We start from the raw sequence: 27,952 nt of genomic DNA on the forward strand, positions 1-27,952 counted from the left end.
AAGTGGAAGAAGTTCGAAACCAGCAGGACTCTTCCTAGAGCTGTCCGGCCATCTAAACTGAGCAATCGGGGGAGAAGGGCCTTAGTCAGGGAGGTGACCAAGAACCCAATGGCCACTCTGTCAGAGCTCCAGAGGTCCTCTGTGGAGAGAGGAGAACCTTCCAGAAGGACAACCATCTCTGCAGCAATCCACCAATCAGGCCTGTGTGGTAGAGTGGCCAGACGGAAGCCACTCCTTAGTAAAAGGCACATGGCAGCCCACCTGGAGTTTGCCAAAAGGCACCTGAAGGACTCTCAGACCATGAGAAAGAAAATTCTCTGGTCTGATGAGACAAAGATTGAACTCTTTGGTGTGAATGCCAGGCGTCACGTTTGGAGGAAACCAGGCACCGCTCATCACCAGGCCAATACCATCCCTACAGTGAAGCATGGTGGTGGCAGCATCATGCTGTGGGGACTGGGAGACTAGTCAGGATAAAGGGAAAGATGACTGCAGCAATGTACAGGGACATCCTGGATGAAAACCTGCTCCAGAGCGCTCTTGACCTCAGACTGGGGCGACGGTTCATCTTTCAGCAGGACAACGACCCTAAGCACACAGCCAAGATATCAAAGGAGTGGCTTCAGGACAACTCTGTGAATGTCCTTGAGTGGCCCAGCCAGAGCCCAGACTTGAATCTGATTGAACATCTCTGGAGAGATCTTAAAATGGCTGTGCACCGACGCTTCCCATCCAACCTGATGGAGCTTGAGAGGTGCTGCAAAGAGGAATGGGCCAAACTGGCCAAGGATAGGTGTGCCAAGCTTGTGGCATCATATTCAACAAGACTTGAGGCTGGAATTGCTGCCAAAGGGGCATCGGCAAAGTATTGAGCAAAGGCTGTGAATACTTATGGACATGGGATTTCCCAGTTGTTTTATTTTTAATAAATTTGCAAAAACCTCAAGTAAACTTTTATTACGTTGTCATTATGGGGTGTTGTGTGTAGAATTCTGAGGAAAAAAATGAATTGAATCCATTTTGGAATAAGGCTGTAACATAACAAAATGTGGAAAAAGTGATGCGCTGTGAATACTTTCTGGATGCACTGTATGTAAGCTGTCTGTATTTTCTGGGCGGTTCCCCAAGAGGCGGGGCCACCTGCCAGTCACACCCAAGGACTGCCCTCCGCCCTATAAATCTGGAGGGTCCCCCACAATTCCTGGCGGTTTATTTTAAGCACAATTAGGAGTGAGGAGTTCACTTGTGCGTATTGTGGATTCAGTTTATTACTTTGAATTTCTGGTTTGTTTTTTTTTTTTAACCTTGCCCTTGGAATTTGATTTGGATTTCCTTCAAGTTTCAGGGCAATTCCCTTTTCCTTTTGTGCTCCATTCAGCTTACTATTGGGGGGGAGTGGGGGTTGATGGACGTTGCCCTTTATTGTTCACAGTGGGTGGTTTGTGTTATTAGACTTTGATGACTGGTATGGGGGTCTCCCTAGGTCTCCCTAGATGTGGCTCTTCAATAGCAGAAAAGCTGCCCCTTTGTGCACATACTGGGGACATTAAGGAGCGTGCACCCTTTTACTTTCATAAATGTTCCCCAGGGGATAATGGCGTCCACTCAGTATCATCAGAGTTCAAGGACAACATCCCCCTCAGGTTTATTTTCATTTAAGGGGGCCTACTCATTATTATCATAGTACGACAACCGGGTAAGGGGAGGTCCCCCTCAGAGTTCGGAGCCCATAAATGGTGCCCCTCAGATTAAGGTGATCTGTGTGGCGGTCCAAGTCTCCTAATGGATTGTCCGTCTCTGCTTTCCTCTCTTTACTAGCTGGGCTTTGAAGGTGATATCCCCTCTAGTGGGCATCATTACAAGTGCTTTGGAAACAGGAAGTTCACAACACACTTTCACAAAGGAAGGATCCGGATGGCCAGGCTTAGTAGTGCAGGAGGATATCATTGTGTCATTCCTTTAGGTTACGACTTTAATTGCATCCCTTTGCTTATCCCTCCCTCCATCCCTCTGTTTTAATACTTGCATCACACCCCCCCCCCCCCCTTTGCTCTTCTCCTTGGTGTTTTACTCTAAATAGGAGAGACCTGTAGGGGGCGCTCTCTTTCTGTGTATTCTCCTCCATTGTTGTATTCCTAGTTGCTTTTCTAAGCAGTTCAGCAAAAGAAAAGAACTTGTGTGGTTCCAGGCAGGAGATCAGAGGGAGGGAGAAGTCAACATTACAGCATTACAAGGGAAATCAAATTAATGCAGGAGACTGTGCAGACAGAACAAAAATAGCACGGATAAAACGAAAATATCAAATCTGTTAATCCTTTGGAATGCTGCCTATTCATCAAAAAGAATTTGAAACAGATGGGGAAAGGCCGCAACCGGACTGTTTTTACTTCCGACGATGCCGTTGTCATCTCCACGGCCATTGTTCGGATATTTCTCATGAGTGCAAGTGTGACCGACGCTGCAATTTCTCAATCGGAGACTCGCTGACAGATGCCCATCCATTTTCTAACCTGCTTATCTACGTGGGGGGCTGAAGCCTCCTCTGGAAGGACTGGGTGCAACGTGGGAGCCAACCATGGACATGGGGGTCCATAATCACTCTGAGTAGGAGTTGACAATTCATCCAACACACACACACCTGTGGTGTTTGAAAAGGAAACCGGAGAACCTTGAGGAGCAATCCAAGCAGATATGAGAGGAATGTGAAAACTTCACACAGGTAATGCCCACTAGGTCAGGGATAACACGATAAGAATGGCCAATTCTGTGCCTGTGCCAGTCCAGACACCAGGAGACACTCAACATACAAGTATGCAGGCCCTTTGCTGTGACACCTGAAATTTGGCTGCGGTGCACTCCATTGTGTCCATCTATTAGATGTTTCAACATCAAACGGCAGCCCACGGGCCACATGCGGCCTGTGAGGAAACCTCCGAGTATCCCAGACCCGTGGTCCTGCCAGGGCTCCAGAATGCAACTTAAATGGTCTCAAATGCAACCAAAAATATCATTTCTACTTAGTTTGCTAGTTGTGAATGTACAGAAGCGTATTGGGGCCCATGGAGAAGAAAGAAAATACGAAGTCAGTGAAGAAGGAAAAAAAAGTGTATGTCGAGAAAAACGTTGACATGCCGTCTTAATTCTCGACATTTCCATTTTAATTTCGCCATTTATGTCGAAATTAAAGTCAACATTTTCATTATATTCTCGATGTTTCCACTTTAATCACTCCGTTTATGTCAAGATTAAAATCAACATTTCCACTTTATTCTCAACGTTACCACATTATTCTCACCTTTTAGGTCAAGATTTAAGTCGACATTTCCACTTTAATTTCAACGTTTACGCCAAGATTAAAGTCAACATTTTCACTATATTCTAGATGTTTCCACTTTATTCTCGACATTTCCACTTTATCCTCACCGTTTAGGTTAAGACTTAAGTTGACATTTTCACTTTATTCTTGATGTTTCCACTTTAATTTCTCCGTTTATGTTGAGATTAAATTCAACGTTTCCACTTCTTTCTCGCCGTTTATGTCGGATTAAAGTGAACATTTCCACTTTATTCTCAACATTTCCATTTTAATCTTGCCGTTAATGTCGAGATTACAGTCAATATTTCACTTTATTCTCGACGTTTACACTTTAAACCCTTGTTTTTTTCGCTCTCTATTTTAACTTTGTCATGTCGTAAACTTCTTCTTAAAATCAAACTTTAATTTATTAGATTTTCTCAAACCCTGTCCTAATTAATGTAGCACATTAAATGCTTCGTATTAAGTGTTCCCCGACCCTGTAATTAATCGCTATGCTCTTCTTAAACTGACTTCCTCTTGCACTGAGTGGAGCCGCACGCAGCGATCGGCGCACAGAATCCATTCACTTCATGATGTTCCTGCTCTCTGAACATTTAGACTGCTAAGATAAAATACTTGATATCATTTTCATGATGATGCGTGTATTAAACAAGCTCTGTTTATCTCCCACCTAGGAGTACTTTTGGTCTTCAATACATCCATCCATCCATCCATCTTCCAACCCGCTGAATCCGAACACAGGGTCACAAGGGACTGCTGGAGCCAATCCCAGCCAACACAGGGCACTAGGCAGGAACCAATCTCGGGCAGGGTGCCAACCCACCGCAGGACACACACCAAGCACACACTAGGGCCAATTTAGAATCACCAATCCACCTAACCTGCATGTCTTTGGACTGTGGGAGGAAATGGGAGCGCCGGGAGGAAACCCACGCAGACACGGGGAGAACATGCAAACTCCACGTAGGGAGGACCTGGGAAGCGAACCCCCAGGTCTCCCAACTGCGGCTACCACTGCGCCACCATGCCGCCCGTCTTCAATACATGTGGTCTGAAAGCTCTTCTGGGTGAAGATGGAGCCCAGGCTCCCCATTCCCTATAGCATCAACTGAAGGCACCCACGGAATCCAGACCCCCAAAGAACTCTGTCTCCAATGATGCCCTGAGAGGCCGTTGCAACCTGGGGGGCTTCCATCTAGTGCTCCGGTGCAGATAATGCCCTATGCACGCCATCTCTCTCTCTCCTAGTCCTTCCATTCTGAGGGCATCCCGGCCGGGTAAGGACATGGGCCATCCCTCACAAAGGGAATGGTAGCTTAAGTACTAAGGGGCTTCTACAAAGTACTAAATGAAGGGTCTGAAAGCTTCAAGGGATGAGAGGTGTAACTTTTTGATTTTTATTAAATGTAAAAACTTTTCCGAAAACATGCTTCACACTTTGTCATACTGGGGTATTGAGTGTAGACTGATGGTCAAAAATGGCAAATTTCTCCATTAAAGTGTGCAGAAAGTGAAGAGGGCAGAAGACTTTCTGAGTCCACTGTATAAAATTCCTTTCACAATAGAGAGCAGCATACGGCAAATAATGGAAGGTGCTATGCATATAAAGAAGTGAAAAGTGTTCCCTCAGAACATTCAGTACTGAGTGCTGTACTGCAAAATAAGACCGAAGGAAATGTACTTGAAAAGCAATGGTTCGACTGGCCTATCCACCTTAACAAAAGGATAAGTGCTTGTGTGTCTGTCTGTGTGTCCATCTGGTTGCTATGTCTCTGTCATTCTAAAAGAGGGCGCATCACAAACATTTTTAGTAATAAAATGCCCTGCATTTGTCTTTCCAACAGATGGTGCATCACAAACATGTGTACAAATAAAATGCATTACTAAAATGTTTGTGATGTCTCTATCACTCCAAAAGATGGTGCATGACCAACATTCATTAGTATTAAAATGCAATTTCATTTGTCATTCCAACAGATGGTGCCTCCACATACAAATCTCATACTAAATGGCATATAACAGAGAGCTTTGTATTACAGTTGTCTTTCCAACAGATGGAGCATCACAAAAATTAAGACTGCTTTTACAAATCTCATACTAAATGGCATAGGACAGAGAGATTTGGACTACATTTGTCATCCCAACAAATGGCGCATCACAAACATTTTTAGTAATAAAATGCATTGCATTTGCCTTTCCTACAGATGGTGCACCACAAATATGTGTACAAATAAAATGCATTACTAAAAATGATTGTGATGTTTCTGTCACTCCAAAAGATGGTACATGACCAACATTCATTAGTAATAAAATGCAATTTCATTTGTCATTCCAACAGATGGTGCCTCACAAACACTAACACAGCTTTTACAAATCTCATACAAAATGGCATATAACAGAGAGATTTGGATTATATTTTTCATTCCAACAGATGGAGCATCACAAACATTTTTAGTAATAAAATGCTTTGCATTTGCTTTTCCTACAGATGGTGCACCACAAATATGTGTACAAATAAAATGCATGACTAAAAATGATTGTGATGTTTCTGTCACTCCAAAAGATGGTGCATGACCAACATTCATTAGTGATAAAATGCAATTTCATTTGTCATTCCAACAGATGGTGCCTCCACATACAAATCTCATAGTAAATGGCATATAACAGAGAGATTTGGATTACATTTTCCATTCCAACAGATGGTGCCTCCACATACAAATCTCATAGTAAATGGCATATGACAGAGAGATCTGGATTACATTTGTCATTCCAACAGATGGCGCCTCCACATACAAATCTCATACTAAATGGCATATGACAGAGAGATTTGGATTACATTTGTCATTCCAACAGATGGTGCCTCCACATACAAATCTCATACTAAATGGCATATAACAGAGAGATTTGGATTACATTTGTCATTCCAACAGATGGACCATCAAGAAAGATTTTTGGTAATGCATTTTATTACTACAAATTTTTGGAATGTGTCATCTGTTGGAATGACAAATGCAATGCATTTTATTATTACATGCATTACAAAATTCATTCCAATAGATGGTGCACTGCAAATGTAAACACTGAGGTGTATTTTGATGATTTCAGTTTCAGGCAGCCTTACATTGGTAACACAGCTAGTCATATCATGAAAAGACAAGTGCCTGTGTGATTGTCTGGGTGTCTGTCCGGTTGTTACGTGTCTGCTATCAAATAAATGGCACATCACAAACATTGGCGCTGCGTTCACTAGTCCTGTACACAACGTTATGGTAAGCAACAGAGACATAGCAACCAGACGGAGACTCAGCACTGAAAACATTAACGCTGAGGTCTACGTTGATTACTTAGATTTCACCCCCCCCCCCCTTAAACGGGTAGCACAGCCAGTATTTCATAATAAAGCAGACATTATTTTGTAGGTGAGTTGACATGGAGGAACACAGAGTGTGTTATCCAACTGGAAAGTCCACCCAGACGAAACTGATATCCCCAGACAGCCAAACCGTCCTCTCTGGGCTGCTCCAGCCGGACCCTTAATCGAGTTAAAGCCTAACCACAGTGCGCTCACAGCCCTTCGGCCCCCCACACGCCATTCTGTGTAGGAGGTCAACTCTGAGGTCACGCCTGTCCAATTGGAAGCCTTTGTTTTGTTTGTGTCTCGATTCTTCAACATTTTCGTGAAGAAGCAGAGCAGGAGAGCAGAACATCGCCTGGGTGGCTGCCCTCTCAGCTTTATCCTCGTTCGAGATGTTGCCAGGGCTGCCAGCTCTTTACAGCTGGTGGGGGAGGGTCGGAGAAACGAAAAGTCTGAAAATCAAAAGGGCTGATGGTCGGGGTGGTCTCTGGACAGTCACTGTATTCATATAGGTGATGAACAGCACGCAGGAGCAGACCCTCTTACCCCGTATTCCTGTAGTGCCTTCCACAACATGTGTGCGGGACACTGTGACGTGCTTACAAAACACATGTGAACGGGATAATCAAACTCCAAATCAAATCAAATTAGTTATTAGAGAAACCTTTGGAATTACATTTCCCCAGTGACACCTGTTATTTTGTTCACTTGAGATGCAAGTTCCTGGCTTTCATAAAGTCCAGTTCTGGGTTCAAAACTGGCCAGCATGATCAAGAAGCATGCTTGTCATGCCTGCCTAAGGTGTCCATTGCTGTCTTGAGAGAAAAGGACAAAGTGTAGCTGGACAAGGTAGAAAAAAAAGGGGACAACTAAATAAGAGGACAAGGACATCGGAGTGTGGAGTTTAAGAAACAAACACCTTACAGGCCCTCATCTGATTTCTTCACTAAATAAACACCAAATGTCGGTTTCATCTGCAACATAGAAAAGATGACTCCAGAATGCTGTTATATAGCGCCTTTCATTATCTAGCCTTCACCCCGACTTGGTGCAGAGTTCCTCCAGACACAGTGAATTCCTCCTGCAGTTCAAACCCTGGCAGACTGTCATCTCCATGATGGCCTGCCATTTTGATTAATCATTAACCTGAGGCAGCTAATTGGATTTGCTCTTAACTCACATGTTTCAGTGTCGCTGTCTGTCTGAGAGGTCAGAGGACACGATGGCGTGTGTGTGTGTGTGTGTGTGTGTGTGTGTGTGTGTGTGTGTGTGTGTGTGTGTGTGTGTGTGTGTGTGTGTGTGTGCCTCTCCCAAAAAAACAGATAAAGTGGAGTTTAAGGGTCACTGGATTTTTCCATTTGTGTGTGTGTGTTCAGCCAGCGATGGCCTCTCCCTGCCTTGCACCCAATGCATTCTGGGATAGGCTCCAGGTTCACTGCTCCTGCCTTGCACCCAATGCATTCTGGGATAGGCTCCAGCTTCACTGCCCCCACCTTACATCCAATGCATTCTGGGATACACCTTGCACCCAATGCGTTATGGGATAGACTCCGGCTTCACTGCCCCCTGCCTTGCACCCAATGCATTCTGGGATAGGCTCCAGCTTCACTGACCCTGCCTTGAAGCCAATGCATTCTGGGATAGACTCCAGCTTCACTGCCCCCTGCCTTGCACCCAATGCATTCTGGGATAGGCTCCAGCTTCACTGACCCTGCCTTGAAGCCAATGCATTCTGGGATAGGCTCCAGCTTCACTGCTCCTGCCTTGCACCCAATGCTTTCTGGGATAGACTCCAGCTTCACTGCTCCTGCCTTGCACCCAATGCATTCTGGGATAGGCTCCAGCTTCACTGCCCCCTGCCTTGCACCCAATGCATTCTGGGATAGGCTCCAGCTTCACTGACCCTGCCTTGAAGCCAATGCATTCTGGGATAGGCTCCAGCTTCACTGCTCCCGCCTTGCACCCAATGCTTTCTGGGATAGACTCCAGCTTCACTGCTCCTGCCTTGCACCCAATGCATTCTGGGATAGGCTCCAGCTTCACTGCCCCCTGCCTTGCACCCAATGCATTCTGGGATAGGCTCCAGCTTCACTGACCCTGCCTTGAAGCCAATGCTTTCTGGGATAGACTCCAGCTTCACTGCTCCTGCCTTGCACCCAATGCATTCTGGGATAGGCTCCAGCTTCACTGCCCCCACCTTACATCCAATGCATTCTGGGATACATCTTGCACCCAATGCGTTATGGGATAGACTCCGGCTTCACAGACCCCGCCTTGAAGCCAATGCATTCTGGGATATACTCCAGCTTCACTGACCGTGCCTTGAAGCCAATGCATTCTGGGATAGACTCCAGCTTCCCTGACCCTGCCTTGAAGCCAATGCATTCTGGGATAGGCTCCAGCTTCCCTGACCCTGCCTTGAAGCCAATGCATTCTGGGATAGGCTCCAGCTTCACTGCCAGAGACATATATAGGTAGATGCCACATTCACTGTGTTGCCCAGCCATCACAATACATCTGCGCGTCCGCCATATTGCGAGTGGCAAAAATGCCATTTAAGCTAATACTGAAGAAAAAGCAATAACGTTTAAAACAGTATCATTTACATACAACAGATTTTGGTGAATCTTTAAATGCAATTATTTATATCCATTTATACACTAATAATGACAATTATTGAGATGAAAACTTGTCCAATGTCTGAAAGTCAAAATAGTAAGACAGCAACTGGCAGTCTGGTCTTTCTTTTAACAGTGAAATGATCCACTCGATGACAAAAATAAACAAATATATTGTATACAAATTGGCTTAATAATTTCTGAAAACATTTCACTCATTCCTCTCTCACACACACGCACACACACACAATATGGTTACTTAAATACATACAGGATAGGATCTAAAATCCATGAAACAGAACTGTCTTATAGCTTTTTCCGTGTGTTGCCACTCTGTAATTTGAGAGTATTCAGTCTGGCAATATGGTGCAGCCTTAGTTTGTGGAAGACGGACACAACTAAAGACATGAGCATAAAATGATGCTTGTCAATTTCAAACTGTGTTTCCTCGATGTGCTCCTTGAGAACAAACACATCATCTGAACCAATCTCAGCCCGAACAAACTGACTGATCAAAGATCCACTGACAGCTTGCCCTCATGTCGACTGTCGGATAACACGCTCAGCTACTTTGACCACCTTGACTGGACCCTCAGAAGGAATCATCAGACCTCCTTTGTTTTTTAATGTGAGCGAGTGGTAGCTTTGATCATATGATGCCAGTACAGCATCTGTTACCAAACTAGCACGGCACACGTCACAGGACAGCTTTCTCAAAATCTGTCCAATGACAAACCCTGAGATGTAAACAAGGGCACCAGAGTGGGTAGGTAAGTAGCTATGGTCACACACAATTGCAGGGATATTTGCAAAAGGGGATGGAAGCTGTTCTGCTGCTGCTGCTGCTGCTGGTGTAGAGGACCTCATTCTGTGCTGCCACGTTTCCAGATGTGCTTGGAGAGACACCACACCGAACCACGAGACGATGGAAAATGGCCTGGAGCTGACCAGCTGAAGGGTTGTTATTCCAGCCCCTAAAACACACATGCACCACTTTTACAGATCTTTACTCTTTTTCAGTTGAATTTCTTGAGAAAGAAAAAAAAAACTGAACTGCTAGTAACAGTTTGGCTTCATAAATTGTACAAACGAATAGATTTACATGCTTGTCTGTCCATCTGTCTCCACAAAGTCGATCAATCACAACTGTCAGTCTGAGGATATTAGAGAGACAATGAAATGACCGTGGTAACACAGCACCTAAATGCCTAGCTTTGCTAGCTTAGCCTGGCGTAGCTAAAGTTAAGATTATAAAACGGGATTGTCTAATGGCCAAATATAACCAAAACAATTGTTCAGACTTACCTATGAAATGTAATCTGGTTTGGAGCGTACAGCGGTTTGTACAATCCCAAACAACACATGCGTGAGGCATCTTTATCCACTACTTCATTCCACAGCAGTGCCACTCGCATTATGGTGGTGACGGTGATGTACGATGCTGGGGCTCATGCGGCATCTACCTATATATGTCTGTGTTCACTGCTCCCGCCTTGCACCCAATGCATTCTGGGATAGGCTCCAGCTTCACTGCTCCCGCCTTGCACCCAATGCATTCTGGGATAGGCTCCAGCTTCACTGCTCCCGCCTTGCACCCAATGCATTCTGGGATAGGCTCCAGCTTCACTGCTCCCACCTTGCACCCAATGCATTCTGGGATAGGCTCCAGCTTCACTGCCCCCGCCGTCAAGCCAATGCATTCTGGGATAGGCTCCAGCTTCACTGCTCCTGCCTTGCACCCAATGCATTCTGGAATAGGCTCCAGCTTCACTGCCCCCGCCTTCAAGCCAATGCATTCTGGGATAGGCTCCAGCTTCACTGGCCCCACCTTGAAGCCAATGCATTCTGGGATAGGCTGCAGTTTCACTTCCTCCCCCCTTGCACCCAATGCATTCTGGGATAGGCTCCAGCTTCACTGCTCCCGCCTTGCAACCAATGCATTCTGGGATAGGCTCCAGCTTCACTGCCCCCGCCTTCAAGCCAATGCATTCTGGGATAGGCTCCAGCTTCACTGCTCCTGCCTTGCACCTAATGCATTCTGGAATAGGCTCCAGCTTCACTGCCCCCGCCTTCAAGCCAATGCATTCTGGGATAGGCTCCAGCTTCACTGGCCCCACCTTGAAGCCAATGCATTCTGGGATAGGCTGCAGTTTCACTTCCTCCCCCCTTGCACCCAATGCATTCTGGGATAGGCTCCAGCTTCACTGCTCCCGCCTTGCAACCAATGCATTCTGGGATAGGCTCCAGCTTCACTGCCCCCGCCTTCAAGCCAATGCATTCTGGGATAGGCTCCAGCTTCACTGGCCCCACCTTGAAGCCAATGAATTCTGGGATAGGCTGCAGTTTCACTTCCTCCCCCCTTGCACCCAATGCATTCTGGGATAGGCTCCAGCTTCACTGCTCCCACCTTGTACCCAATGCATTCTGGGATAGGCTCCAGCTTCACTGCTCCCGCCTTGCACCCAATGCATTCTGGGATAGGCTCCAGCTTCACTGCTCCTGCCTTCAAGCCAATGCATTCTGGGATAGGCTGCAGTTTCACTGCCCCCCCCTTGCACCCAATGCATTCTGGGATAGGCTCCAGCTTTGCTGCCCCTACCTTGCACCCGTGACCTTGCTCCAGATAAGTGGCTTTGGAGATGGTCCCAAGAGTGTGATTCCTTAGGTTTTCATCAGACGGTTTGGTTTCCTGGCCAGTGACGGTTCCTCTGATGATCCTGGCTGTTAACGTTTGTTATCTAAAGCAGCAGGTGACAGTAATGGTGTATGTGAGGTGTTGTAAGAGCAAACAGTGCACATCTGTCTGTGATGCGTCTCCTTGTAGAATTCAAGTATTCGGTGCATTTACACAAGGCATCCATGTGAAAGGAGCTATAAAAATGCACAACTAAATAGCTCTTTGTTTATGTGAGTGGCCGTGTCCTTCCCATTTATAAAACCACAGAATTCCAGTGGGGGATCGTGAGGCCTACTGGCTACACCAAAAAAAACAAAAAAAAAAAACCAAAAAAAACCAAAGAGAAGTAAACTGGCACAGTCCCCACTTCCTTTAGGATGAGAATCCGGCCTGTCAGCATTTCAAAGCAGGTTTCTCGCTGGACTCTCCATGGCCTTCACTGAAAGAAAAGGAAGTCAGCAGACTCGCTTCTCAGGTGCGTGTGAAATGAACGGCCGCCTGCCACCTTCTTGATGCTTTTCACACTGGCCAAGAAGACAAAGACCCCCGCACTCCACCCCACCCCCCTTCAGCCCCAGCCTACCATCTGCAGGGTTCTTAAGCAGCCTGAGTCCTAGTGGTAGACATCTGCCTCTGTTGCAGTAATATGTGACTACATGGTGGGCTCAGCAAGTATTGAGACCCCTGTGACTATATGGTGGACTCAGAAACTATTGAGACCCCTGTGACTATATGGTGGGCTCAGAAATTCAGACCCCTGTGACTATATGGTGGACTCATAGTATTGAGACCCCTGCACTTACAATATATAACATACTAAAGTGAATTTCATTTGAAATGGATCAACTTGCCATTTTTGAACGTCAATCTATATTCAATGTTTTACAAAATTTTCCTTCCCACTGCCACCTTCTTCCAATGACCACATCATCCCTAAGACAGCAACAACTGCTACCACGTCATGGCCAGTGAGTAGACCACCTCTGGTGGTCCAGTATAGGGTGGCCATAACTGAGTGAGGAGACAACTGAGGAAGCTCCACATAGGAAAGGCTGTGGGACCAGATGGAGTTAATCCTCGAGTTCTTAAGGCCTGTGCTGATCAACATTGTGGTGTCCCCCGTCACCTATTGAGTCTGTTGAAAGTGCCACTGCTGTGCTGAACATCCTGCATTGTAAAGCGGACGCCTCTTCAGCTAATGACCACAGACCAGTGGCACTCACGTCTCACATCATGAAGACCTTTGAGAGGCCGGTCTTGGACTGTATCGGTCCTCTTGAGGTAGACCACCTGGACCCACTGCATCTAGCCTACTGGACAAAGACTGGAGTGGAGGATGTGATTACCTGTCTGCTCCAAAAGGTTGGACAAAGCAGGCCACACTGTGAGGATTCTGTTTTTTGATTTCTCCCATCCTTCAGTACCATCCAGCCATCCCTGTTAAGGGGTAAACTCAGAGATATGCAGGTGGGTGAGCCTGTGGGGTCCTGATAATGGACTGTCTGTCTGGGAGACCACCATGTGTAAAACTCAAGGTCTGTGTAAGCAACACTGGAGGGATAATCCAGTCTGCTCTTCTCTTCACTCTGTAAGCCTCCAACTGCAAATATAGCAGCAGGTCAGGGCACTTGCAGAAATTATTAGATCCTGCCTCGGAGGTCTACAGACAGTTCCTTTGACTTCATGCTTGGTTTGTGCTCTGACATGAACTGTCAACTGTGGGACCTTCTATAGACAGGTGTGTGCCTTTCCAAATCATGTCCAGTCAACTGAATTTACCACAGGTGGACTCCAATGAAGCTGCAGAAACATCTCAAGGATGATCAGGGGAAACAGGATGGACCTGAGCTCAATTTGGAGCTTCATGGCAAAGGCTGTGAATACTTATGGACATGGGATTTCTCAATTTTTTTATTTTTAATAAATTTGCAAAAATCTCAAGTAAACTTTTTTCACATTGTCATTATGGGGTGTTGTGTGTAGAATTCTGAGGAAAAAAATGAATTGAATCCGTTTTGGAATAAGGCTGTAACATAACAAAATGCGAAAAAGGTGATGCGCTGGGAATACTTTCCGGATGCACTGTATACCGTGCCTTTCATATCTATCTATCTATCTATTATATAGTGTATTTCATATTGGCGAAGGCCCTTTCCTATTCCAGCAGGACTGTGCCCCAGTACACAAAGCAAGGTCCATAAAGACATGGTTGGATGAGTTCGGAATGGAGGAATGTGACTGACCCACATAGAGCTCTGACCTCAACCCCACTGAACACCACTGGGATGAACTGGAACGAAGATGGCGAGCTGGGCCTTGTCGTCCAACATCAGCACCTGACCTCATAAACGCTCTACAGAATGAAGGGACACAAACTCCCCCAGTAACACCCCATAGTCTTGTGGAAAGCCTTCCAAGAAGAGTGGAAGCTGCAAAGGTGGGGCAACTCCATGTTAGAGTCAATGTATTTGAATGCAATGTCATTAAAGTCCCTGTTGGTGTAATGGACAGGCATCCAAATACTTTTGTTTATATGGTGTATACAGTATAGTGCCTTTCATCCATCTATCCATCTATCTGTCTATCAATGAATCAATCATACAGTGTCTTTTCCTATCTATCTATCTGAAAGGTGCAGGAATCCCTACGGACCATAAGTGGGCGCTGTAGGGCGAGGACCTCCCTACTTTCTTCATGGTCTGGAAGTGCTTCCCCGAAGATACGGCATGACACCGGAAGCATTCAAGCTCAGGAAGGAGCAGCTGCCACACATGGACGAGTCAGGAGGCAACGGGCAACACTCAGTAGGGGTCGTGAAGCTTGTTAGAGAGAAGCAGCACCTTGTGGATGAATGTCCTTTATTTTATTCATATAACGTCTGGTGTATTACTGTATCTTAGGTTTTGGGTCTCTCTCTAGCGCCTCCTTGTGGTCACAATATGTTCCGGAAATAAGAGCAACACATGACTTCTGACCAAATATTTGAAATTCTTGCACATGAAGACCCAGGTTCTACATGCAGATTACCAGAGAAGACATCATAACTTTTATGAAAACTAAAGATCACAACAGTTTCACATACAATTTTGCAACCGCGAAGCTGGCTCAGTCGAGAGTTTTGAAGTTTTAAAAGGTTTTTGGGAACATTACTCCTTAAGGGTTTGGCAACACCCTAAACCTTTCTATTGCAGTAAGGAGACTGTGGAAGATTGTGGGTTCGCTTCCCGGTTCCTCCCTGTGTGGATAGCGCTTTGAGTACTGAGAAAAGCGCTATATAAATGTAATGAATTATTATTATTATTATTATTAGGCTTCAAACAGTGAAAATGATCTTTATAGCTAAACAAAACCCACAATGAGACACAAGCTGTAACCCAGTAGGCCGATGAAATTGTCATCTAAATGAATTGAGAAGAAAATATGGCATCTGTGGTCCTAAGCGCAGTTTATACTTACCAGGTGAAGTCTGCGCAAAGACCGCAATGCCAAGCACAAGTGCGGCGAGCGACCAAAACAAATTTACACTTGCTGTGGCCCATTGACAGCCTCCTATGAATAGAGTTTGGTCAACATCACATCGCTGACAATGTCACAGCAGAGGATGTGAGACTCTAGTGAAGAAAGAAGAGCTGTGCCTGCTGTGACTCACTTTAGGAGGAAGAAAAGGAAAAGGTGGAGTGTCAGGCGCATTCACTAAAAGTGTTATATTGTCACGAGTGAGCCACACCACACACACTACAGAAGTTAAACACGTTCAGACCCGGCCAGTACTTGGATGAGACACCATCTAGAACAATCTTGGGTTGCTCCTGAAGGAGGTGTTGGTAAGGCCAGCAGGGGGCGCTCACTCTGTGGTCTGAATGTGGATCCCAATGCCCCCCAGTGCAGTGACGAGGACACGGTGCTGTACAAATGGCACCGTCCTTCAGTTGAGATCCTGACTCCCCGAGGTCATTAAAGGACTCTATGCATCTTTCATAAAGTTTCCGATGTCCTGACTAAAATGCCCACCACAGCCTGGTCATTCTGGCCCCCTAACCATCCCCTGTCTCTAATCTCTCAGTTCTTCACCACCAAATAACTAATGTGCAGTGAGCATACTGTAAAATGGCTGCCGTCCCATCATCCAGGTGTTAGTTGAAGTGGCTCCCCCCCTGTCAACGTAAAGCACTTTGAGTGTCCCCAGTGGAGGATGCAGTGCAGTGGCTCATGGCTCTCCACTACACCTTATGCCAGACTCTTATTTGTGGTTTTCAGTTCTGCATTTAATACAATCAGGGCGGCACGGTGGCACAGTGGTAGCAATGCTGTTGATGCGTTACATCGAGTAATTTCCACAACAGGCTGTCAGAATGTGTACGGAGAAAATGGACAACACCTTCATGATGTGTTCTTCAAAACATAAAGTGAATATTGATTACCATCATTAATTGCATATCCTGTACAACACATTTCATCGTTAAATGTATTTTATAATATGTTTATTCATGCATTGAACGTCAATTGAAAATTTCCAGTTTCTCTTCACCACCCTGCATAAGCAAAGACTACAGTCATGCGGGCGACCAGCTCTGTTGAGGAAACGCCGGCAGTCACTAAACTCAAAAACTACTCGACAGTGAAACAGCTGGAGTCCAAGTGCAGTCACCCTGGTTTAACCCCATCTCGAAACTTACGTCTGTCTTGTCCTGATTAATAAAACTCCTACATCCAATCAAAATGAAGGACTTACTTGATAGGTAACTCTGCGGGAGTGCAATTCTGCTTTACTGTATGGTTTGCTAAATTTGTCTTTTGTGCAATAAAGTATTCATTACTACTGTACGTAATGTTGGGATGGTGTCATGTATTTAATATTGTTTGGTTTAATTGTATGTTCTTTGTTAGGTGCATGGATGGCACACCATCAGAAATTATTAGAAATTCCTACCAATGACAATATGTTTCTTCCTGAGTCAAAGACACAAAGTTCACTGGTCACAAGCCAGCTAGTTTCATTTGTTTTTTTTGGTGAACAGAAACCCCAAACGTTCGCTTCAAATTAATTTTCACTGCTATGGAGCTCCAGAGAGGACTTAGGTCGAAAGAAAATAACAAATCATGGGCATGACTCACAGTTTGTGCACATTTTAATTAATTTAGTTGATTACTTGATTTAGTTAATTTATGCAACTGATCAGAACTAATCGCAGAGATTCACAGAATACAACTTGAATATGCCAGATCTCCTAATGAACTGAGAATTTCATCTCTGGACAACGCGAGAAATGGAACCACTTAGTTTTAAATGGCAACATCGTTAATATGAACACAGAGAAAAGGCTGGTAAGATTTTAGCTCAACAACTCTGCATGCAATCAGTTCACCAGAGATTACCAACATAACTGGTAATAGAATTAGGAAGCAGAAAGAGATAGACGATCTATTCAAGGAGTACTATGGCTCCTTATATTCCTCGCAATGTAAAGAAGATGAGACTGAGAAAGCTATGGAATTTTTCAATAAAGTACAAATATCACAACTTGCTATTGTAAGTGCAGAAGCCCTTGAAAAGTCACTGACATCTTTAATGATACACTAATACTCCAAAGTGGGAAAAACGAGGGACCTGATTGACACCCGGTTGAATTTTACAAAAAAACCCCAAAAAAACTAATTAACCATGTTGGCTCCTTTATTATTAACAACATTTATTGAAGTTAGAGACAGCAAAAATTTTAGTCCAAACATTCTGTCAAGCATTAATAACTGTTTTTGCCCCAAATGAAAATAAAGACATATACAGTGGAACCTCGGTTTGTGAGTAACTTGGTTTACGAGTGTTTTGCAAGACGAGCAAAAATTTTTAATAAATTTTCACTTGATAAACGAGCGAGGTCTTGCAGTACGAGTAGTATGTACTGTATACGCTTTGTCTGCTGAGCGTCATGTGATCACAACTGAGCTGATGGTTCTTCTCTCTCTCTCACTGCGGGATTGTGGGTAATCGTCTTCTATTCTCCGTCTGAGTCGGCGTGCCTCACTCATATAGTCAACATCCGTACGAGCATATACTGTTTACTACAGCATTAGCGTTGTGACTGTGTGCGCGTGCGTGTGTGCTGTGACGTGCGAGTCCCCATCCTGCACCCTAAAAACACGAAGCTGAGTCTCAGTACTTTAGCAACACCAGCTTTATTCAGCTTGAAACAGCAACAGCGCAGTTATTTATACACAGACACAGCAGTCAGGCAGGGCCCTGCACATTTATAACGTTCCTTGTATCACCCATTGACGGCAGGCGCTTATAGCATGTCCGCGATCTTTTCGGATTCGCTTTTACAGAGAACCGCTACAGCTACTGCTACAGCGCTGGGAGACTGCGATTGCTTTGGGACGCTCTTCCGCGTGTCGTCCCGTTGGGTGCAATCCCACAAGAGTTTAGAAACTCACTCACACCAGCCATGATTCTTTTCAAAGGTAAAGTGCAAGTTAATTTGTTTTATGTATTTTTACTTTATATTTTGTATTAATCATTTTTATAGGAATAGTTTCGGGTTGTGGAACGAATCATCTGAGTTTCCATTATTTCTTATGGGGAAATTCACTTTGATATAAGAGTGCTTTGGACTACGAGCACGTTTCCGGAATAAATTATGCTCACAAACCGAGGTTCCACTGTACTTCATATAGACCAATTTCAGTCTTGAATAATGATTATAAGATACCAGTAATGGAGTAATGCACGATAACATGCAGTGAATACACTTGACTTATAGTTTTCATACTCTTTCTCTGTACATTTAGCATTTGTTTGCTCAGAGGTTGATGTGCTTGCTGCTTGTTTTCTTCACTCTAGCGGCCCACTTCTTTTCTTCTTCCATCGGCATCTTTTTGAGTTAAAACTGATTAAGTCAGTTTTTGTGTTGCAATTACTTAGTACGTTTTTCTTAATTTTTCACTTAAGCTGGTACTTAAGTCTTCAATCTGAATGATTTAAGATTAATGGTATTAATGGTATGATGCTCTTTATATCAAACCCACAATGGTCTCTGCCATCAGTTGTTAACATGTTATGACAATGTTTTAAGATTTCTGGATTAAAAATTAATCTGAATAAAAGTGTATTCTTCCCAATGAACTCTCTAGCACCTCATACTAAATTAGACAGCTTTTTCATTCATAGTATCAAACCATTTTGAATATCTTTTGCAATAACCATCACCAGTAAATATAAGCATCTCTTTCAATAGAATACTGGAAGTAACATGAATAAAATCAAACTAACTCTACATCTCTTGTTAGCAGGGAGAATTAATACCGTTCAAACGAACACCCTTCGTAAACTGCTATATCTATTCCAGAGTATCTCCATATACACAAACAAATCATTTTTTATAACGTTCCCTTAATTTGTGTAATTCACGCACACGTATAATTGAAACATTCCCTCAGTTTGATAAGTTAATACGTACACCTGCTCTCTGTATCGCCCTGCTGCACTTATTGCAGTATACGGATGGAGACACCGTGAAAAGGCTGTTCTTTGGGACTAGGAATGAGTTAGGATGGCATTGTGGTCACTGTTACCTTACAGGGCACCCGTCTGAGCAAACGTCGACTGCAAAGGATTCTCAGGGCCAATGTGACCTACTGACGACACCACACCAGCAGCAAAGACGATTTTCACTTAATTGCTGATCAGTTGCAAGGTCACTGTGTGACTATCACTGCATGTTCACTAAGTGTACGGAGCCATTTCAACATCATCTTTTCTCCCAACTCTTCATCCACTCAAGGGTGACCCTGGCCCTGTGCGTCACATCTTTATCGTGTTCCAAAGTCCAAAGGCTTTCCCTCTAAAGTCGTTCTCTGATAACCCGTAGCTTTCATTTCACATCCACTTTTCATAACGTACCCTATGGACACATTAAATGGTGGAAAGATTTTAACTAAAACTTGCTCACAAATTACAGAAATTGACAGAACATTTTACTTAAGTGCACAAATGAACTTAATCAATGGAATGTTTTAATGAAAATGTGTGCAAGAATTACGTCAAACAAGGGAACGTTTTAGTTAAATCAACTAAATCAAAGGAATGATTTATTTTAAAGTGTGCACAAGAATTTCATAAATCGTGGGAACATTTTTTACTTAAACACACAAACGAAATCGAGGAGACGTTTTAACTTTAGCTTGCACGTGACTTACGCTAATTAACTAAATCGAGGTAATGTTTTAATGAAAACTTGAGCCCAAATTACATAAATTGAGAGTACATTTAAAAGGCACTGCACTAATTACTAAATTGAAGGAATGTTTTAATTAAAATGTGTGAAAGAATTACATTTATGAATTAAACCATGCGCAAAAATTATATAAATTGAGGTAACATTTTAATTTAAGGCACTAATTGACTAAATCGAAGGAATGCTTTAATTAAAATGTGCACAAGAATTTCATAAATCGAGGGAGCATTTTAATTAACTGCATGAATGAACTAAATCGTGGCAATGTTTTAATTAAGATCACGCAAGAATTAAATCAAGAAAACATTTTAATTAAAACTTGCACATGAATTGCATAAATTGAGGGAACATTCCAATTAAATGCACAAACAAACTAAATCGAAGGAATGCTTTAATTAAAATGTGTGCAAGAATTGCATAACACAAGGGAAAGTTTTAATCAAATGGAATAATTAACTAAATCAAAAGATTTATTTAAAATGTGTGCAAGAATTTCATTAATTGAGGGAACGTTTAAAATTAAATGCATGAATTAACTAATTCAGGGGGACATTTTAATTAAACACACAAATTAACTAAACTGAAGAAACATTTTAATTAAATCTGGAGCATGAATTATATAATTTTAAAGTAACATTTTAAATAAATGCCTGAATTAACTAATTCGAAGGAATGATTTAATTAAAATGCGCACAAAAATTAGAAAAATGAAATGCATGAATAAATCGTGGCAACATTTTAGCTAAAATTTGTGCACAAATTAAATAAACTGAGGGAACTTTTGAATTAAAAACGCACTAATTAACTAAATCGAAGGAAAGTTTTAATTAAAACTTGAACACAAACTACATAAATGGATGGAACGTTTAAATTAAACACGCTAATTAAGTAAATTAAAGAAATGTTTAAATTAAAATATCCACAAATTAACTAAATTGTGGGAACACTTCAGTTACTATTCAATGTGTGATAGTGGTGTAGAGAAGGGTGGGCTTAACTGGGCACAGTCCCACCCTAATTGGGCATAGGCCCGGCCAGTCACTTCATTGTATATGAAATTTAGCATTCTTGTAATTGATTGGGTATTCAGTTTTGAAGTGGTGTGTTAAATCCCATTGGTTTACTGAATTTTCAATAAATAAATAAACAAATGGGGTGGAGTTACGGTGTATGTGTAACCTGATTGGTGGTAGTCATTAGGCAGTTCACAGAACCTTAAGTTGCTTATTTTGAGTATTTTCTACGAACACCAACAGATAGGTTCTTACTTTGAAGGATTATTTCTGACACAGCAAAACAAACAGAAATATCCAGGTTTTTCAAAACACCTCGTTTAGATGAAGAGGAAATGAGACACGCAATATGTAGCAGCGTGCGGCTGAGAAAATCACAGCCGCAAACATTTCAATCGCGTCCTCATCTGAGGAGACTCTGGCGTTAGTGGCCCCTAAAGACAAGATATGTTGTGACAGAACCTCCCAAAGATTTGTCAGCCATTGATGAACCAGCCACCCAACCTAATGTGCAGTCAGCTGTGATAACTGCACGATGTTCCTCTGCAAAATGGGTGGAGCATTTCAAATGGATCGATTACAGGACAGGTGGGGACTGATTGTGTGTGTGTGTGTCTGCGTGGCACAACAACATCTGATTGCTCAACGTTTGCATGGTCCTAATAACTCAGTTATGTGAATGTACCACAGTATGAAGAGTTGTAAAAGTGCCCTTATATATCCTACTAAAAACTAGAATGCCCATTTTTTTTTTAATACACAGGCCCACCTAAAACCTATTCCTGGATATGCCCCTGATGTGCACAGGAATTACATAAATAAAGAAAATGTTTTCATTAAATGTACAAATTAACTAATTCCAGGGAACATTTTAAATTAAGCCTGCGCTCAAACTGACCCTAAGATTCATTATTTTTTTCTTCTGCCCACATTAGGGCAGAGTGGTGGCTCTGAGGCTAAGGGGCTGCGCTCGTATCTGGAAGGCTGCCAGTTTAAATCCTAACAGATGGGATCTTACTCTGTTGGGCACTTGAACAAGACCCTTTACCTGAAAACTACTCCAGGGGTGCTTTGCAATGGCTGACCCTGTGCTCTGACCTCCAAAAGGTCATGCGAAAAGACAACTTCCCCTTGAGGATTAATACAGTGTAACAAATATCAAAAAAAATAATCCTCTCCGGGGCTCCATACACAGTAATAGCTTACATGTCACTAACAACAGGCTGAAAGTACAGGATCTATCTATCTATCTATTATAAAGTGCCCTTCAGTCTATCTATCTATTATATAGTGTCTTTCATATCTAGCAATCCATCTATCATATAATGCCTTTCAGTCTATCTATCTATCTATTATATGGTGCCTTTTAGTCTATCCATCTATCCTATGGTGCCTTTCAGTCTATCTATCTATCTATCTATTATAAAGTGCCCTTCAGTCAGTCTATCTATCTATCTATTATATAGTGCCTTTCAGTCTATCTATTATATGGTGCCCTTCAGTCAATCTATCTATCCATCTATTATATAGTGCCTTTCACTCTATCTATCAATGTATTATATAATGTGTATCAGTCTATATATCTATTATATAGTGCCTTTCATCTATCTATTTATCTATCTATCTATCTCTTGTTGTGGAAAAACCTTTCCTTTGGTTTTAAAGAAGTCATTCTTGGAGACCAGATGAAATGCAGAACAATTCTTCTTTTGCACACAGATATGCTCAAATGAATGCATTGATTAAAAAAAAAAATTGATTAAAATTATATACTATCTATCTATTGTGATGGACAACCGGCACCCTTGCCTGGCCAGGACACCCTCAACATTGAATGACGGGGGATGCAGCAGGCACAGGGCATTGTGTCTCTCTCAGACTACACGATAGCAATCTGCCCTGGGTTGACGTAGTGCCACAGTTTCCCACAGGGAATCATGGGAACTGGAGTTCTTGGACTCTGCCCTTTTGGGTTCCGTGTACGCTGTGAGGACTAACGAGCCCTAGCTTGTTGGGCTCCAGCCTAACCCGGAAGTGTTCCCAGACCACAATTATGGGACACTGGAAGTACTTCTAAGTTTCACATAAAAGGAGCTGCCTGCCACTGCTAGAGAAGCCACAGATGGGAGGAAGGAGGACAACAGTTGCGTAGAGGAGTGGAGACAGTGACTGAATCACACAGTGAGAGACAGGAAAGAAGGCAAAGAGTTGCGGTGTGAATCTTGTGCTTTATACTGCATTGTGGCTGGGATGGGAAATGCTTACAAAGGAAGAGTTTCCCACAATAAACACTCTCATTCATTTTATACTTGTGCCTGAGCATTTTTGTTGGGTGTTTGGGGAGCTGCTGCATCCCCTGGTAGCCACACTATTTCTCTATTTATTATGTAGTGCCTTTCCTATCTATCTATCTATCTATCTATCTATTGTATAGTTCCTTCATATCTATCTATCATATAGTGACTTTCACATCTATCTATCTATCTATCTATCTATCTATCTATCTATCTATCTATCTATCTATCTATCTATCTATTGTATAATTCCCTTCATGTCTATCTATCTGCACTATATGGACAAAAGTACTGGGACACACCTCTTAATTATTGAATTCTGGTGTTTCAGTCAGACCCAGTGCCTCAGGTGTATAATATCAAGGACCTAGCCATGCAGTCTCATTTACAAACATTTGTGAAACAAAATGAGTCATCCTGAAGAGCTCAGTGACTTCAAGTGTGGTACTGTGATAGGAAGCCACCTTTACAATAAGACGGTTCGTGAAATTTCATTCCAGCTGGATATTCCACAGTCAACTGTAAGTGGCATTATTAGAAAGTGGAAATGTTTAGGAGCAACAGCAACTCAGCCACAAAGCAGAAGACCACGTAAAGTCACAGAGCGGAGTCAATGACTGCTAAGGTGCATGGGGAGTAAAAGTCACCAACGATCTCCTGATTCCATAGCTGAAGAGTTCCAAACTTCCACTGGCATTAACTGCGCGGTGGGAGCTTCAAGGAATGGGGTTCCATGGCCAAGCAGCTGCATGCAAGCCTCACATCACCAAGTCCAATGCCACCGCCACTGGAGTGTGGGGCAGTGAAAACGTGTTCTAGAGAATGACCAATCACGCTTCTCCGTTTGGCAGTCAGATGGCCGAGTCTGGGTTTGGTTGATGCCAGGAGAACATTATCTGCCTGACTACAAGAGGAGGGATAATGGTGTGGGGCTGTTTTTCAGGGTCTGGCCTAGGCACCCCTTACTTCAGGTGGAGGATAATCTTAATGCTTCAGCATATCACGACATTCTGGACAACGCTATGATTCCAACTTTGTGGAAACAGTTTGGTGAAGGCCCTTTTCTATTCCAGCATGACTGTGCAGCAGTGCACAAAGCAATGTCCATAAAGACATGGTGGGATGAGTTCGGTATGGAGGAACGTGACTGACCCCCACAGAGCTCTGACCTCAACCCCACTGAACATCACTGGGATAAACTGGAATGGAGATGGCGAGGCAGGACTTCTCATCCATAAATGCTCTACAGAATGAAATGGCACAGATTCCCCCAGAAATGCCCCATAGTCTTATGGAAAGCCTTCCAAGAAGAGTGGAAGCTGCAAAGAGGGGGACTAACTCCATATTAGAGTCAATGTATTTGAATGCAATGTCACTGAAGTCCCTGTTGGTGTGACAGTCGGGTGTCCAAATACTTTTGTTTATAAGGTAAGGGTCAGGGTGGATGAATGAAATGATTTATACCGAAAGAAAACTGAAAAACGAATTTCTGAAACTCACACAGCTTATTAAGGCCAGTTTTGGCCAAAACAAAATGAACAATTTTGCACTACTGGTTTATTTCGCTAATGAACTTACTGATTTTGGCCCTGTTTTTTAATCAAAAATCTAATCTACTGAAATTGTTATAGAAACCCACCAAAACAAGTACAAGAATTTGTGAAATTTGTGACACATTGCTCACGTTTGGTATCGGAAGCTGTTATATAAAGTAATGCCTTATTCTTCTTACCTCCCCAGCAAAGCTGTACCGTCCCTTCAGAATCATCCTGTACAGTCTCGTGCGATTCTCTTCTTCAAAGGGCATGGATCCACTCAGCATGATATACGTGATCACGCCGAGCGCCCAAGCGTCCACCGCATTGGTGTACGGCTTCCTCAAAAGGATCTCGGGGGCGATATATTCAGGCGTCCCACATGTTGTCCTCATCAACCAATCACCGGCTTTATTTCCAGAGCTGGCCAACCCAAAATCGGTGACTAAGATTTTGGAGTCAACCCCCGGGTGATAATAAAGGAGGTTCTCCGGTTTTAAGTCCCTGTGAGTGATTCCCAGGCTGTGCAGATATTTGATGCTGTCCAAAACCATCTGCAGCACGCGAGTGGCGTCGCGTTCGGTGAAAGAGCCTTTGGCGATGATGCGGTCAAACAGCTCTCCTCCCGTCGCCAGCTCCATCACCATGTAAACCCGCTCGTGCGACTCAAACACCTCCATGAGCTGGATGATGTTGCGGTGACTCACTCGCCGGAGGACGTTCAGTTCCGACTCGCAGACCTCCCTTCCTTCTTTGGCTTTTGTTTCGATGATTTTAATGGCAAAGGGTTGTTTGGTGGCCCGGTGCTCCACTCGGACCACTCTACTGAAGCTGCCTCTTCCAATAAGGGCTTTAATATTGTACCTACAAAACAAAAAAAGGGTGGAAATTTCAGTTAAATGATACTCGGTTTCTGCCTGGGTTCACATCCTAGACTTCAGTTGTGTTGATAGTTGCACATATTGTGGAACATTAGACGATTAAAAAATTTAGAACACTGTAGACAAGAACGGGACATTCAGAGCAACAAAGCTTGCCAGTCCCATCCATTTAATCCTTTTAAAATAACATCAAGTCTACTCTTGAAGGCCCCTAAAGTCCTCCTCTCTGCCACACTACTTGGTCACTCATTCCAAGTGTCTGCGGTCCTCTGTGTGAAGAAAAAACTTCTGAATGTTTGTGTGAAATTTTCCCTTCACAAGTTTCCAGCTGTGTCCCCGTGTTCTTGATGAACTCATTTTAAAGTCACCGTCTCGATCCACTGGACTAATTCCCTTCATCATTTGAAACACTTCAGTCAGGTCTCATCTTAATCTCTGTAAAGGCTCAGCTCTTTTAATCTTTCCTCATAACTCATCCCCTGTATCCCTCAATCAGCCTAGTCGCTCTTCTCTGGACCTTCTCTAGTGCTGCTATGTCTTTATGGAGACCCAAACTACACCCAGGACTCCAGATGAGGCCTCACCAGTGTGTTATAAAGCTTGAGCAGAACCTCCTGTGACTTGTACTCCACACATCAAGGCGCTATATAACCTGACATTCTGTTAGCCTTCTTAATGGCTTCTGAACACTGTCTGGAAGTCGATGGCTTAGAGTCCACTGTGACTCCTAAATCCTTCTCATAAGGTGGACTCTCGATTTTCTGACCTCCCAGTGTATTCAAACCTCACATTTTTACTTCCTATGTGTAATTCTTTACATTTACTGACATTAAATGTCATCGTCCACAAATCTGCCCAAGCCTGTTTGCTATCCAAGTCCTTCTGTGATGATATAACGGATTCCAAATTATCTGCCAATCCACCTATCTTGGTATCATCTGCAAACTTAACCAGCTTGTTCCTTATATTCCTATCCATCCATCCATTTTCCAACCCGCTGAATCCGAACACAGGGTCACGGGGGTCTGCTGGAGCCAATCCCAGCCAACACAGGGCACAAGGCCGGAACCAATCCCGGGCAGGGTGCCAACCCACCGCAGGACACACACAAACACACCCACACACCAAGCACACACTAGGGCCAATTTAGTACCGCCAATCCACCTAACCTGCATAGCAGTGGCCCCAGCACTGACCCCTGCTGGTCACCACTCTTAACATCGGCCAGTTCTGATGAGGTTCCTCGCACCATCACCTTCTGTTTCCTGTGTCTGAGCCAATTCTGCACCCATCTACACACCTCACACCCTGAACTGCCATTTCTTTTAATTTGATGCCCACCTCTCATGTGGCACCTCATCAAATGCTTTCTGAAAGTCCAGATCAATAATCTCATCTGCTCCACTCTGGTCGTATCCTTTTGTTGCCTCCTCATAGAATTCCAGCATGTTAGTAAAACACGACCTCCCTCGTCTGACCCCATACTGACTGTTCACTTAAACTCCTGTTCCATCTTTTCTTTAATAATTCATTCCATTAATTTTCCTCTGATTCACATTAAACTTACTGGCCTGTAGTTGCTTAGATCTGCTTGTTCACTCTTTTTATATAACGGGATAATATCTGCCATTTTCCAGTCCGTCAGACTTTCCTCAATGCACAATGATGCGATAAAAAATATGTGTCAAGGGTTTATATATGTACTCGCTAACCTCCTTAAGAACTTGAGGGTAAATATGATCTGGTCCTGGTGATTTGTTTGATTTCAGCTTATTTAATCTCAGCATCTCTTCTCTCTCCACAATTTCCAAATCCCTCAGTACCTCCTTAGTAGCCCCTGTTACCGCTGGAGGTTAACTACTTTCTCACTTGTGAAGACCTCAGAACAATGCGAGTTTAGATCATCCGCTATTTCATTGTCTGTATCTTTTATCCCCCTTTACTATTTCTGATGCACTTCACCTCCTCCTTGACTGTTCTTTTACTACTAAAAACACTGAAAGAATCTCTTAGGGTCGTCTTTCGCCTT

At 43.4% G+C, this 27,952-nt stretch overlaps 1 protein-coding gene across 1 annotated transcript in view; it reads right to left on the minus strand.

Moving 5' to 3' along the window:
• The window catches only part of LOC114653857 (serine/threonine-protein kinase H1-like), a 61,890-nt gene that overhangs the window by 25,164 nt on the left and 8,774 nt on the right, over positions 1–27,952 (minus strand). Inside the window, exon 2 of the mRNA XM_051929282.1 lies at positions 25,240–25,906. Within this exon, the coding sequence (XP_051785242.1) occupies positions 25,240–25,906 (667 nt within the window). The remainder of the gene's footprint in view (positions 1–25,239; positions 25,907–27,952) is intronic.

The sequence above is a fragment of the Erpetoichthys calabaricus genome, chromosome 6 (genome assembly GCF_900747795.2).
Source record: "Erpetoichthys calabaricus chromosome 6, fErpCal1.3, whole genome shotgun sequence".
Taxonomy (NCBI): domain Eukaryota; kingdom Metazoa; phylum Chordata; class Cladistia; order Polypteriformes; family Polypteridae; genus Erpetoichthys; species Erpetoichthys calabaricus.